Source organism: Pocillopora verrucosa, chromosome 9 (assembly GCF_036669915.1).
Source record: "Pocillopora verrucosa isolate sample1 chromosome 9, ASM3666991v2, whole genome shotgun sequence".
Classification (NCBI taxonomy): Eukaryota; Metazoa; Cnidaria; class Anthozoa; order Scleractinia; family Pocilloporidae; genus Pocillopora; species Pocillopora verrucosa.
Genome location: NC_089320.1, coordinates 19,539,140 through 19,554,252, shown reverse-complemented (window position 1 = coordinate 19,554,252; position 15,113 = coordinate 19,539,140). Strand labels below are relative to the sequence as shown.

General features: G+C 38.3%; 1 protein-coding gene across 3 annotated transcripts; it reads right to left on the bottom strand.

Moving 5' to 3' along the window:
• Positions 1-281: 281 nt before the first annotated feature.
• On the bottom strand, positions 282-10,262 carry LOC131793731 (tyrosinase-like). Of its 3 annotated transcripts, none has more exons than XM_059111203.2 (2): positions 10,154-10,262; positions 282-2,075 (listed from the first exon to the last, which is right to left on the bottom strand). In XM_059111203.2, the coding sequence occupies exon 2, from the start codon at positions 2,055-2,057 to the stop codon at positions 1,074-1,076; it is 984 nt and encodes a 327-aa protein (XP_058967186.1). In that variant the 5' UTR covers positions 2,058-2,075; positions 10,154-10,262; the 3' UTR covers positions 282-1,073. The 3 variants fall into 3 exon arrangements, with proteins under 3 accessions (XP_058967186.1, XP_058967187.1, XP_066028378.1); XM_059111204.2 differs by lacking the exon at positions 10,154-10,262 and adding an exon at positions 7,855-7,992; XM_066172281.1 differs by lacking the exon at positions 10,154-10,262 and adding an exon at positions 2,246-2,359.
• Between the last annotated feature and the right edge of the window lie 4,851 nt (positions 10,263-15,113).

Sequence of the window (15,113 nt, the reverse complement as noted above, 5' to 3'; positions counted from 1 at the left end):
TTCCTACTGAATCAAACACCATCTTTGTCAGGGAAGAGAGATGTCGAACCTAAGATATCAGCTATAGTGGTTGACGCTTACGGAACTGACTGACTGAGTAATGAGCCCAGAATTAGCGTTTCCTTGAGATGAGACAGCTAGAGTAGCTAAGGCATACGTCCCCTATGGGTGACCAGGATCTCAGTTCTCATCACAATATCACCCTTGAATCAAACATTAAGGTTACGAGAATAAAAAGAAATGATCACTGACTGAAGAAGCTCGTGATTGTTAAACAAATTTTCCTTGTCAGTACCTTAAGAAATGACGTACAGAGAACATCATGGAGGATGAGGATGTAAACGGTTTACTCTCTTTGAAATGATTTCATTTTGCTTAGACCGGCATCTAAGAAAATGAACATAAAACTTTCTAAAGAACAATGAAGGAGACAAGATATAAACGTAGTTTGATTTTCACTTGTTTGATTATCTCAAAGTTTGGTGTTTTCGTTTTACGACTCAGCTTTTTTAAACAGAGAAGAAACGCTAATAATACCAGCTGATGTCAGTTTCTTGCGATATTGAGATGAATAGTTTGATGTCTGACCGCCAGTATAAAAGCGAGGGTAAATTAGAGGAAAGGAATAAACCTTGTAGAGCCAATGAGAACGCAAAGTAAAACGAGCAAACTGTTTAAGCGCGATCAATTGACATTAATGACCAGTCGTGGGCGGTGGATTTTCAACATGCGACATTCCAGTCTCTTATCAGAATGTAATAGGGGCCGGTCTTAATTTCCCGCCTGAAGGACAGGGGAGGGGAGAGGTGGTTTGAATGATTTTGGTTACGTTGCAGTAAAATTGACCTGATCTCCCCTTCCCCCCCCCCCCGTAAGGCTTTATATTATTCTTTTAATCCTCCATCATTGGCAGTTGATTGGCAGTCAAAGTGATGAAAACCATGTGATTCCCCCCCATATTCCTCCACCTCTCCATCCATCAGAGATAAACAAATAATGCCCTCTCCCTATGCACTTGTATATCTAACTTATCACATGCAAAACCATCTAACTTTAGGTTACATATCCCATGGTTAATCTTCGTACGTAACTTTCACTTGATCAGGAAGGTTATCGGAGTCAAGCCATTGCCAGCCGTGGTAGTTTGAGTTTGGGAACTTCCACGGAACGTCGTAAAAAAATACATTTTTGTATTGTTCGCCTTTCTTCTGCCACTTGCGCCAAATTTTGTCCAGGAAGGAATGATGAGGTACTACTTCAGGAGCGTTTGCGGCTTCAGTAGTGTACATGGTTCCGCCGACATACCAATGTATTTCGTTATGGTAAACTTCTCGCAATATATATTCAAATTGGAGAAACTCTTCCAGAGGTAGAGCCAAAGTGTCCCTGACGTGTTCTTCATCTCCGGTGAGGTGAACGTAGCTGAAATTTCTCTTTAAACATCCTCCTCCTCCAATTGTCAACAGGCTCCATTTGTCCTCGCGAAAGGGTCCATTGACAACACACAGACTTGGAGTTTTACCATCGCCACCCAGCCCGTGCGCCTCTGGGCTCCAGAAGTCCTCCTTACCAATGCCTCTCCACCAGTGGTTGGCGACTCGACTCCAGTTCCAGTAAGGCATGGTTACGCGGCAGTCAACGCGACGAAGAAGATTTTCAAACTCAACCAGCCACCATCGATGCCAGGGTAGGAATATCCATGGGCCTTCGTGAAGTAATTCGGTGGGGGTGTATGTAATATGATAAGCGACTACTCTTTTGTAGTCTTTTCTGAAACTAGGATACATGGAAACGATCTTGTAGGCGTCAAGAAAACGACGCCTTTCATGGATGTCCATTTTGATGAAATCCTTCCTCACACGGTAACAGTTGACAAGCTCCCCATTTCGACATTCACAACGTTCCTCGCACTCGTTTAATACAAAGCTTCCTTCCCAACAACCCGTAATGAGATCTTCATAGTTTGCTTGAAAAACAATATTCTTTTGTTTGTCGGCTTGTGCAGTGTTCCAGGTGATCGTAAGGAACACAGCTAACCATAGCCACGTCATCACCATCAGCCTTACCTCTACAAACTTTGAAAGAGGAAAAAAGTCTATAAGCACGAAATAAAGAGAAACAAGCTCGAACCATATTTTCAAGGATCAGTACCATCTCTATTTACAAACATGACGCTATCGACATTGCTGATCCTAGCAGTATGCAGGACGCGTATCATGTGAACTTTGTAATATACCTTGCTCACCGTAGAGTCTCTGTGGTTTAGTGGTAGAGCATCGGAGCACGGAATCCGAAGGTTTGAGGTTCGATTCCTCATAGGAACTCAGATAATTTTTCTTTGTCCCGCGCTCGTGACAAGACGAAAAACATCTTTCTTTTTTCTTTACCGAGCTCAAAACTTACCATCTCTCTTACAAAAATCGAGTAAGTCCGTGTCTTTCGGGTCTGTTTTCGCGTTCGTTTAAGACAATGCGTAGGTACGCAATTGCTGCTGTTGACTGGTGTACATGAAAAGAGCTGAAGCTGTTAAGAGCTGAAAAGTCCTGAAAACCACAGCTTGAAACTCTTAGCTTAAGGAAAATAAGGTGTAAATGACTCATACGGTTTTAAAGGCGACACAAATTGTTGATAATCGATAAACATGTAGTATGATAAGAAAAGTTTTGCTAGTTTCATTTGTTCGCCGTGAGGTATTCATTTTACTGATTTACCTTTTTGTTACCAAATAAGAAGTTAATTTCCGAAGTAATTTAGAAAAAAGTTTTGGTGTAAAAAGCTTTTTTTCATCTAATAACGTTCTCCTAGCTCCAGAGCTTTGACTCTAAATCAAAAGCATCTACGATCATTACGCATTGTATAAAGATGTCTGTAAGTACCAGACCTTAAAAACGATCAGAGCGTTTTACCCACAAAGCGAAATTCTACAGTCAACTATCGCCAACAGAAAGTAGAGGAAATATTTTAAAATTATTTAATCTGCTGCTGACACCTGCGTTTGACTGACGTTACATTCATTAATAAAAGTTTTAATGGTATTGGAAGCTCTCTCTATCAACAAAGCCCTTTCTTGTCGGATGCCTAGTAACGCCCTAAGGTAGGGTAGCATGAGCGCCGTTAGAAGATCCGCTAAAGTTGCCTCTGTTTGAAGTGGAATTGAATGCCATTGAAGAATTTCCTTGTTACGGTCCTCTTTTGGAAAATTCAGTAACTCAAGAACTCCCAACAACAAATATGCAAACATATTTTTGCAGAGATTTGTGAATTCATCATCAAAATATTTTTAGCTAAGGACAGCTTACCGTCAGATATGTTAATTGCGTGAGATATCGTTTTTAATGTCATGCGTTTTGTGCGGAAGAGCAGCAAGAAACTTCCATCACTTGAACTACCGTCAGATATGTTAATTGCGTGAGATTGAATCTTACTTATGGTTTCTAAATTGTGAGTATTTCCCAAAGCGACTCGACAATTATTAGATAGATAAATAAATTTTCATGCGCTCTTAGTTCTTTCAATGCAAGACGTTGCTGGATGAAATGACACTGTTGGTCTGTTCTCTGATGCGGCTAGCTAAGTGTGTTGTTCCTTACTTTTTGTTATAATTCGATGCCAATGATGTCCAACTGGAAACAGAACAATATATTGAAGTGATCGTTAATTGCCCTGAGGTATCAATATCTTCTCATTTACCTCCCAGCTGCGCGACATGAAAAGGTCTTAGAATCCACTCAAAAAATTTCACGCTAGCTTTAGAACGCCCTAAAACGCAGCGGTGAAACACAACTAAAAAAACTCCGAAGTGTCACAGTGTCAAGGCAACCCTGTTTCGAAGCATTCTTAAAAGCACTGCCTTCACGTCATCGATGAATGGTAATAAGGCGCTGATTAATCAGATCATTTATCAGAATATAAGTTGGAGAGAACGATCGAGCAGGGAAATATACGGACTAAATGGGATCAACTAGCTATCTGTTTCAAAATTCTCCATTTGCTCTGTAATGTAAATTTATTCGAGTAACTGGACCGTAGCTTGTGGGCATTTACTTTCGTCTAAAGAGCACTTTACTGAGCTAAGCATTAGCGGGGGTTTAAAATCTTATCTTACGAAAAGTAGCTTTTTTAAAAACGCTGTTTCATAAGAGGCTTGCTTTTAGGAAACAGCGCGTTTTTCAGTTTTTCTCTGCTACCTCTCAAAATTCCTGTTGCGACCGCGTACAACCGCAATTTTGTTTTGGATTCCCTTGTGTTTAGCTGTCCTAAGTTTCTAATCGAAAGATCCGTGACAGTCAACTTTCTCCTATAACTGCATACGTCCAAACTATAAATCAGAAATTAGCATGAGTCGTCTATTTCTATTGGTACGATTCATTATGAAATCTTTGATCAGTGTGTATTATACAATTAATGTTCTATTTCTTTAACTTTTTGCGTCAGGTAACTTTTGCATTTTAACAAAAGCTAAAACCTTTAAAACCGCGTAGCTCAATCCGTGAATATTTGTTCTTAGAAGCCTCATTCAACGATGTTAAGATCTTTGCCATTTTCCTGGCTAACTCACTTTTTTTTTGTGCGGTCTACACGAAGCAATTTTTCTCAAACTTGTTGTGTTCTCTATTATTTCTAAGTTAAATAATTGGCGCTCTAGTGTTTTTGAACATGTCAATGTTTTTAAACCGAAATTGAAAACAACCGTGAAATTGTAAATGGAAATATTTTATCCTTGGTGTTAACTTTTAATATGAAATCATTTTTAAAAACTTGTCGATTTGGCATTCACTGTCAAAACAGAAAAGTTTTTCTTTTTTTGAGAGATTTGACTATTTTCTCCAAAAACGACAAGGTAAAGAGATAGAGTCGTGTTTTGACCTGGTAATACAAAAGAGCGCTAGAAGAGCTACCTCGAGGCAGCAGGAGATCGAGATGGCGTGCTTGAGCATTAAATATTATTGCGGTACATTAAAGTGATGAATGCAAAGAAATCAGCGTTGATAATTGGCTCAAAACTGAACCCTTTCTTCTGTGGCGATGAGGGATACAAATTGGTCCCTTAAGGAGCGATGCACAACCGATGATATGTCCACAGTTTCTGACAAGATCTTTCAAGGCGTTTGAGGAGAAAAGTTGCAGCTCAAAGACCTTTGGATTTTTCTAAAAGAAACTATCACTTGAACGAGGGATTTCCTTATGTTTTTCATCGCTTATTTCATCCTTTCAGAGAGTAACAGTCCGTTAAAAATAATTTCTATCTCCGTGGACAACGACTTCTCTCCTTAAAGGAGGTATATTTTCAAACGTCGTAATTTGTTCATTAAATACGTTAACAAGTATGAAAACAGGCTGTACTTATAAAAATACAACTGAAAGGACTTAAATTAGTTATTTCCAAGCGATTCCTGGCTAATTTTGTAATATTTCGAGCCCATTACGCGATGACGATTTCACAATAGACCTTGCACTAGGTGAGAAGTTTTTCGGTATTTTTTGTAACATATTTCGTTGTAATTTCAACAAAACCTTACGCTTCCTTCATGCCAACATATCTTTATGATAAAACTGCGGCGAAAAAGCCAAAATCTCTCGCAAAATTGTTTTTTTGGGCGTCAAAGCAACCTTTCGACATACGTTCCTTTATAGCGAGTTACAATGTTTGCCCCGTGGCGATCCCAGAACTCTTTGTGCAAACGCAAGGACCCGATAACTGGCAACTCATTCCAAAATTGCCCTGAGGTATCAATATCTTCTCATTTACCTCCCAGCTGCACGACGTAAACAGGTCGTAGAATCCACTCAAAAAAATTTCACGCTTGCTCTAGAACGCCCTAAAACGCAGCGGTGAAACACAGCTGAAAAGATTCCGAAGTGTTACTTTACAAAAAAAAAAAAAAGCAATCCCACATCGAAGCATTCTTAAAAGCACTGTCTTATGATCATCGATGAATGGTAATAAGGCGCTGATTAAACAGATCATTTAATAGAATATCAGTTGGAGAGAAAGATCGAGCAGGGAAATATACGGACTAAATGGATAAACTCGCGTTCTGTTTCATAATTCTCCATTTGCTCAGCTTGAGATTTGAGATATCTCCTGTATGGAGTAAACGTATCATTGGTCTCAATGTTACATGATAAAATTGTTAGTTAAGGCCCTCGCATCGTTTGTACAATTTGTGAAAGAGAGTAACTGGCTGTTGTTTCAACGATTTCCGGAGTATGTTAATTTACTATAGAAAACGTGTGAATGTTGAAAGTTTCAATAAGGTGATGGTATTTGCAGCTAACGGTTAAAGTTTTGGTCATTTTACGGCTACTGGAATATCTTTCTGCTACGGTTGCCAGAAATGTTAAAAATTTGATTTCATTCACTTTAAAAAGTTAAAGATTTATTTTCATTGTTCTAAAACACTCGCTCGCTTTCGCCACTCGAGTCAAGCAGGTAATTCCAGAACGAACTGCTGTTGCGCCGCTGTTGGGTTGACATGGAGTACTTGAGTTTTATGTTCCCCCGCAATGGTTACAAGACAAGCAACATAACAGTATAAAATTTTGACATTTTCGAGAAGCCACATCACAGATAAGAGGAACATTTGCTGCTAACTTTTTTTACGACTAATGGTTAAAATTTGTCAATTTTTGACACCAAACAGCTATTTTTTGCCGATTTACGGCTAACAGTTGAACCATCTAGAACCTCGTGAAGTAATAACGTACCTTAAACAAACAAATTATGAAAAACGTGCATCTAAGACACCATTAAGAGTAAATTTATTCGAGTAAATGACCGTAGCTTGTGGGCTTTTACTTTCGTCTGAAGAGCACTTTACTGAGCTAAGCACTAGCGGGGGTTTGAAAACGAAAAGTAGCTTTTTTAAAAACGCTGACTCATAAGAGGCTTGCTTTTAGAAAACAGCGCGTCAAGTTTTTCTTTGCTAACTCTCCAAATTCCTCTTGGGACCGCGCACAACCGCTAATATTTTGTTTTGGATTCCCATGTGTTTAGCTGTCCTAAGTTTCTAATAGAAAGATCCGTGACGGTCCACTTTTTTTTTATAATTGCATCCGTCCAAACTATTAACCAGAAATTAGCATAAGTCATCTATTTCTATTGGTATGATTCATCATGAAATCTTTGATTAGTGTGTATTGCACAATTAATGTTCTATTTCTTTAACTTCTTGCGTCAGGTAACTTTCGCTTTTAACAAAAGCCCAAACTTATAAAACAGCGTAGCTCAATCCGTGAACATTTGTTAGTGGAAGCCTCATTCAACGATGTCAAGATCTTTGCCATTTTCCTGGCTAACTCACTTTTTTTTTTGCGGTCCACACGAAGCAATTTTTCTCAAACTTGTTGTATTCTCTATTATTTCTAAGTTAAATAGTTTGGCGCTCTAATGACATTTTTAACATGTCAGTTTTATCTTTAAACCGAAATTGAAAACAACCGTGAAACTGAACGGTCAAAGGAAATGTTTTATCCAAGTGTTAACTTTAAATGTGAAATCATTTTTAAAAACTTATTGATTTGGCATGATCTGTCGACACAGACAAGTTTTTATTTCAGGTTCTGAGAGATTTTACCATTTTCTCCAAAAATGACAGGGTAAAGAGATAGGGTCGTGTTTTTAGCTCACTTTTTCAATCCTAAACGTTCAGATAGCATTTACGACCATAAAATATTTTACAAAGACTTATATAGTTAACAAATTTGAATAGAAAACTACCGAATAAGTTTCTCTCGCAAAAGGATGCTTCACAAGCTTTTTCCGACGACAAAAAGGTTTGGAGAAATTCAGAATCACAATAAATCAATCCGTGACAGAAATTGTACCAGACTACTGTGCTAAAATCAACCCACCTGCAAACTTTCCTAGACTGTTTGTTATGAGAGTGATCCTCGAATTATCATTGCTTCCGAAATATAAGTTTACCTTCCAGCCAAAAGCGATCAAAAGAACCCTTAATGTCTATTCATAAATCGTTTCTTCTTGTTTTATTGTACTGTAAGGGGATCAACTCATTATGAAGGCTCTTCACTGGTTTTTAGTTTCGATAATTTAACACTTATCATTTGGTAGCCTCGACTCGTTAATGGTAGGTTGGTGCCAGTAGGGAGCCACTTTTTCATCAGTAGATAATTAAAACCACGACGGCGACGGCAAGACGACGTGGCAATGATGACGTGGCAACGAGGACGGGGCAAAAAGGACTAGACAAAAGAAACGATCATGCTCAGACAATAGCTCGGCACGTGCGTTTTGTTTCTTAGCCGAAGCGCCGTGAAATCACTAGAATTTGCGTGGGCTGAGAATGATAATCTTGCCGGGAAATTATTCAAGCTTCCGTCATTTAGAACTCAACACTGCAGACATATGTTATGCTAAAGTTGAGGCCGGTGGCGCCGTGGTAAGAGACGGTAAACACATCCAGCCCTTCGCCTAAAACTAGAAGTACAGATTAATTTTTGAATCGACGTCTTCCTTAGCGTTGCGGTCACTTTTGAGTTTTCGCTAGCATAAACCGCCGTACTCAAATATCTGAGAGGAATTTGAATGAGAGGGTAGGAGGGCTGGGAGGTTCAAGTCTGTGCCATCCCGATGCGATTGATTGGTCGCCGTCAGTTGCACAATGGCCGGCGTTAACTTTCGTTTTCTCTCGCCCTAAACCTCCAATTTTTTTAACCGACGCACAAAGGTAAATGACAAACGTATTCACCGGATCTGTTTCAATCGTACTCAATGCATTCGCGATGATTGGTATGATACTGAGTTATTGATCTCTCCAAGATCAACTGATCGTCTACATCACAGTTGTACAGTAAACCATTTCACTCCCGAGGTATCAATATCAATCCTCCTTCCTGTTTACCTCTAAGAGGCAGTAGAATTTGGAGTTACATCAGGCAATACTTCCCAGCTGATGTTTCTTTATGAAGATTCTTCATAAACCTTGAAATCTCGGAAGTGATTAACAGATACAACTTCTCCCTGTAATATCCATATACTAGATATTGTTATCGATAAAACTTTGAACGTGTATTAACTAAATAGAAATACTATTGCGAGGATCTTTCTCAGAAAAACTGGCTTGATCTTTTGCCTTATCTAGTACTACATAGCTACATCTAATAATACCTGTAATTTTTTGCAAAAGGCGAATTAACTTGTTCTAAGATTACATTATCCACCGAACAGGTTATAAGAATACTCAAACTTATCAGGTAGAAGTTGTTGTCTTGACTTAACACCGAATTCTAGTAACTAATTCACGAGGATTAAGATGTAGCAGCTAGAGGGGAGAGTTAACAATTAGATTTTGGGGGTTGAAGGGTGGTGTTTATGTGAGTCGAGGTTTTTCCTGGTCAGTGTTTTGAGTTGAAGGGTTGCCGTGAACTGAAAGTAAAGTATGATGGCCCTAAATGATAACAGATATCAGGTTACATTTTTTTCGCTTAATATAGTATATTTGGTTGTAGCAAATTCATAGCTGCTCTTGTTCTTCGCCATCAACTGATATTGCACCATGCGATGTTCCACTCACTGTGCAAGTGCGTGACAAGCACGTAATGAGTACGTGATCAGTATGTGACGTGACTTCGTCACACCATCTACTGCTAAATGTGTCTTTTCTTTTGTTGAAAGAAAGAAAAAGGAAAAGAAAATTGTCTTTCGGGTCTGTTTTCGCATTCGTTTAAGAGAATGCGTAGGTACGGAGTCGCTGCTGTTGACTGGTGTACAGGAAAAGAGCTGAAGCTTTCGAAAGCTGAAAAGTCCTAAAAACCACAGCTTGAAACTCTTAGCTCAAGGTAAATAAGGTGTAAATGACTCATACGATTTTAAAGGCGACACAAATTGTTGATAATCCATGAATATGTGGTATGGTGAGAACATTTTTGCTAGTTTTATTTTTCCGCCGTGAGGTATTAATTTTCCTGATTAACCTAATTTTTGTTACCAAATAAGAAATTAATTTCTGAAGTAATTTAGAAAAATTTAGGGAATATGATGATTGATCAACTCGTCTTCAAGGAGAAACAATTTTGGCGTAGAAATCTTTTTTTTCTCTAATAACGTTGTTCTAGATCCAGAGCTTTGATTCTGAATCAAAAGCATCAACGATCGTAACGCATTGTATAAAGATGTCTGTAAGTACCATACCTTCAAAACGATCAGAGCGTTTTACCCACGAAGCGAAATTGTACAGTCAAGTACCGCCAACAGAAAGTAGAGGAAATGTTTTAAAATTATTTAATCTGCTGCTGTCACCTGCGCTTGACTGAACTGAGAATAGCATCCATTAACTTAGAGACATAACCTGGTAACGGGGATAAATGAGTTGCCAAATTGATACGGCTCTAATTTGTTTCATTTCTTACACTACAGAGGGCAAGTCGAGTACTTTGCACCTGTCCATAAGAAGTTGTGACTTTTTGGTCTTCATTTCAAAATAAAGTTATGCTGAAATTTATTGAAAATTTGTCCGAGAAAAAGGGAAATGAAGTGCACTTCACAGAAATCCCACCGACTGTGATCAGATGCTGTGTCACAAATTTTGAAAAACCATTTGGTTTGAGGCGCTATTTGCACGAAATTGTGTTTGTTTTCGTGCGTCAGTGCCCTGACACTTTTTCTTCTTTTGACAGATGCCACTCCAATTTATCATTGTACGTTTTATTAGACGTAAAAACTAATCATTTCTTTTACGTTACATTCATTAATAAAAGTTTTAATGGTAATGGAAGCTCTCTCTATCAACAAAGCCCTTTCTTGTCGGGTGCCTAGTAACGCCCTAAGGTAAGGTGGCATGAGCGCTGTTAGAAGATCCGGTAAAAAGTTGCCTCTGTTTGAAGTGGAAGAACTCGGGGATTGAATGCCATTGAAGAATTTCTTTGTCACGGTCCTCTTTTGGAACATTCAGTAACTCAAGAACATCCAACAACAAATATGCAAACATATTTTTGCGGAGGTTTGTGAATTCATCATTATCATCAAAATATTTTTAGCTACGGACAGCTTACCGTCAGATACTTTAATTGCGTGAGATATCGTTTGTAATGTCAGGCGTTTTGTACTGAAGAGCAGTGAGAAACTTCCATCACTTAAATTACCGTCAAATATGTTAATTGCGTGAGATTGAATCTTACTTATGGTTTCTAAATTTGTTATTCCCCAAAGCGACTCGATAATTATTAGATAGATAAATAAATTTTCATGCGCTCTTAGTTCTTCCAATCCAAGACGTTGCTGGATGAAATGACACTGTTGACCTATTCTCTGATGCGGCTAGCTAAGTGTGTTGTTCCTTGCTTTTTGTTATAATTCGTTGCCAATGATGTCCAACTGGAAAATAGAACAATATATTGAAGTGATCGTTAATTGCCCTGAGGTATCATATCTTCTCATTTACCTCCCAGCTGCGCGACATGAAAAGGTCTTAGAATCCACTCAAAAAATTTCACGCTAGCTTTAGAACGCCCTAAAACGCAGCGGTGAAACACAGCTAAAAAGATTCCGAAGTGTTACTTTACAAAGAATAAAGTAACCCTATTTCGAAGCATTCCTAAAAGCACTGTCTTATTGTCATCGATGAATGGTAACAAGGCGCTGATTAATCAGATCATTTATCAGAATATAAGTTGGAGAGAAAAATCGAGCAGGGAAATATACGGGCTAAATAGTAAACTAGCGTTCTGTTCTATATATTCGAGTAAATGACCGTAGCTTGTGGGGATTTACTTTCGTCTGAAGAGCACTTTACTGAGCTAAGCACTAGCGGGGGTTCAAAATCTTATCTTACGAAAAGTAGCTTTTTTGAAAATGCTGTTTCATAAGAGGCTTGCTCTTTTTGGAAACAGCGCGTTTTTCAGTTTTTCTTTGCTACCTCTCAAAATTCCTGTTGCGACCGCGTACAACCGCAATTTTGTTTTGGATTCCCTCGTGTTCAGCTGTCCTAAGTTTCTAACAAAAAGATCCGTAGCAGTCAACTTTTCTGTTATAACTGCGTTCGTCCAAACTATTAATCAGAAATTAGCATGAGTCGTCTATTTCTATTGGTATGATTCATCATGAAATCTTTGATCAGTGCGTATTGCACAATTAATGTTCTATTTCTTTAACTTTTTGCGTCAGGTAAATTTCGCTTTTTAACAAAAGCCCAAACTTATAAAACAGCTTAGCTCAATCCGTGAATATTTGTTAGTGGAAGCCTCATTCAACGATGTAAGATCTCTGCCATTTTCCTGTCTAACTCACTTTTTTTTTTGTGCGGTCCACACGAAGCAATTTTTCTCAAACTTGTTGTATTCTCTATTATTTCTAAGTTAAATAGTTTGGCGCTCTAATGATGTTTTTGAACATGTCAATTTTATCGTTAAACCGAAATTGAAAACAACCGTGAAACAGTCAAAAGAAATATTTTATCCGTAGTGTTAACTTTTAATATGAAATCAGTTTTAAAAACTTGTCGATTTGGCATTTATTGTCAAAACAGAAAAGTTTTTCTTTTTTTGAGAGATTTTACTATTTTCTCCAAAAACGACAAGGTAAAGAGATAGTGTAGTGTTTTGACCTAACTTTTTCAATCCTAAACGTTCCGATAGCATTTATGACAATGAAATATTTTACAAAGATTTATGTAGGTAATAAATTTGAATGAAATTTGAATGGAAAACTACCGGATAAGTTTCTCTCGCAAAAGGATGCTTCAAAACTCGTTAATGGTAGGCTGGTGCCAGTTAGGAGCTACTCAGTAATTAAAAGGGACTTTTAGCAGTCAGGACGGCAACGCCAAGGAAGACTTTGATTAAAAAATAAATTTCTGCTTTTAATTAGAATTTCAAAAATGGCTGCATGTGTTTACCGTCTCATACAGCGCCACACCTCAACTGCAGCATAACGTATAAAAGAAGCGTTGAGCTCCAACTGGAAATTACAAAAATTTGCCGTCGCGGTTTCGGTTCGCAGATGACGCAAATTGTGGTGATTTCACGTTGTTGTTTTGCATGGGACGGCTAAGAAATGTACAAAGTTTTAAAACGCAGGTGCTGAGCTATTGTTCTGCCAATTAGATCTTTTGTTTTTCCATGTCCTTGTTGCCGTCGCCGTCGTGGTTTGCTTAAGGTCCCTAATTGAACCACGACGGCGACGGCAAGAGGACGTGGCAACGATTACGTGGCAACGAGGACGGAACAACAAGGAACAGACAAAAGAAACGATCATGATCAGACGATAGCTCGACACGTGCGTTTTCAAACTTTCTACATTTCTTAGCCGTGGTAAGAGACGGTAAAGACATCCAGCCCTTCGCTTAAAACTAGAAGTTCAGATTCATTTTTGAATCGAAGTCTTCCTTAGCGTTGCGGTCACTTTTGAGTTTTCGCTAACACAAACTGCCGTCCTCAAAAATCTGAGAGGAAATTGAATGAGGGGGCAGGAGGACTGAGAGGTTCAAGTCTGTGCCATCCCGATGCGATTGATTGGTCGCCGTCAGTTGCACAATGGCCGGCGTTAACTTTCTTTTTCCCTCGCCCCAAGCCTCCAATTGTTTTAACCGACCACGGGCTACCTGTCGGTATCGCTGAGTCACACAATGTGGAGCTGCTTCATAAATGTTCACCGAATGCCTTTGACTGGAAAGTAATTTCAGTCACGAATATGCTAAAATCCACCAGGCTGTGTCACTAATTGCGCTTTATTCATTCAGTTATTTTGAATATTCACTTTTCAATTTTCTGATGCAGTCATTTCGATCTAACTAGTACTCAATTTAAAAATCACCATTTTCTGTTTAGTCAACCCGGTAAACGACTAGAACAACTGGACTTCAATTTAGTACAATGTTCTTAGTTTACTCGCCTTTCGTTGTAAGGAACGCGAAACAACCCTAACATTTGTTTTTCTACAGAATAAAGAATATCTATAAAAAATGAATGCCTAAGCGATAAAAGCATTTATGATACCAAAAAGTGATAAAAGTGCCATCTCTTTTATTTTAAGTGAGAAGTGTTCGTTTATACCTCATTATCTTTCGTGCCCCAGGCCTAAGAGTGAATGGTTTCTAATTTCTCGTCATAGTATCATCCTTGAATCAAATTTAAAGGTCACGAAAGTAAACGAAACGATCACCAATTTGATAAGTTCCAGATTGTCAAACAAATTCTCTCTATCAGAACTATTAACATCCATTTTTTTTCAGCCAAGATGAACTAAATCTACAGATAGTCCTGTGTAAATGTTTATAAATTTGTTAGAAATTAATCTGCTGAATCACGCAAGAGTTGATTAACTTTCTGTTTTGTAAGAAAGTTTTGCAAGGGCATTCGTTCTGTAATCTGCCTGAATTCTTTTATATCTATTGAGGAGATGGTAAACCTTAAGCATAAAAAGATTTTAAAAGATCTGGGTATACGAGTAATTGTGAAAGCCAACAACGTCTAGTTAGAAAATTTTCAAGTAGACAAAATAGTTTGCAAATTGAGTATTCAGTCATGCAACACAGCTGAGGTTCTATGTTTATAACGAGTCTTAAAACGGCACAGCTGTACATAAAATTGTCGGATGCAAACTCCAAGATTTATAATTCAAACTACTTTGATTTTACATTTAAAGCCACTTACCTTATTTCATAAATTTTCCGTGGTTGGAGCTCATAACCTGACTAGCTCTACGACTGGGTAACTTTTTTAGCATACATTTCTTCAGTCTGTAATTAATGCATGTAACATAAAATCAAGACCGCATCTGATAGATTTCTCTAGTACCGTAACTCACTGAAGCTTGAAATGTTTGTCACCTTTTTGTTTGGATGAAACAAAAATTTAAATGGATGATACAAAGACATCACGAAAAGTAAAGTAAATTGCCATTTTTTTCCCAGCAAAAGATACCTGCTCCGTATGTTGAGTTTCTAACACTTATATTCACCGCTTACTTGAAGTTGTTGATAACTTCCTTCCGGCCTCTCACTGCGGCCCAAATGATGACAATAGACCCTGTTGTTGGCTTGAGCGATCTGTTCAAGGACAAAACCTCCCTGCAGGAGATTCATTTCCCCAGATTCTTATCACAGATTCTCCATAGACCCCGCTGTCGTTGGTCAACCCGCGATCGAAATGCAACG

Bases quoted from the DNA above. Each gene is read 5' to 3' on its own strand.
- LOC131793731 (XM_066172281.1), bottom strand. From the start codon at position 2,317: ATGAGGAATCGAACCTCAAACCTTCGGATTCCGTGCTCCGATGCTCTA. The intron at 2,076-2,245 runs GTGAGCAAGGTA...CCTCTTTCAAAG, and splicing joins TAAACCACAGAGACTCTACG to TTTGTAGAGGTAAGGCTGAT.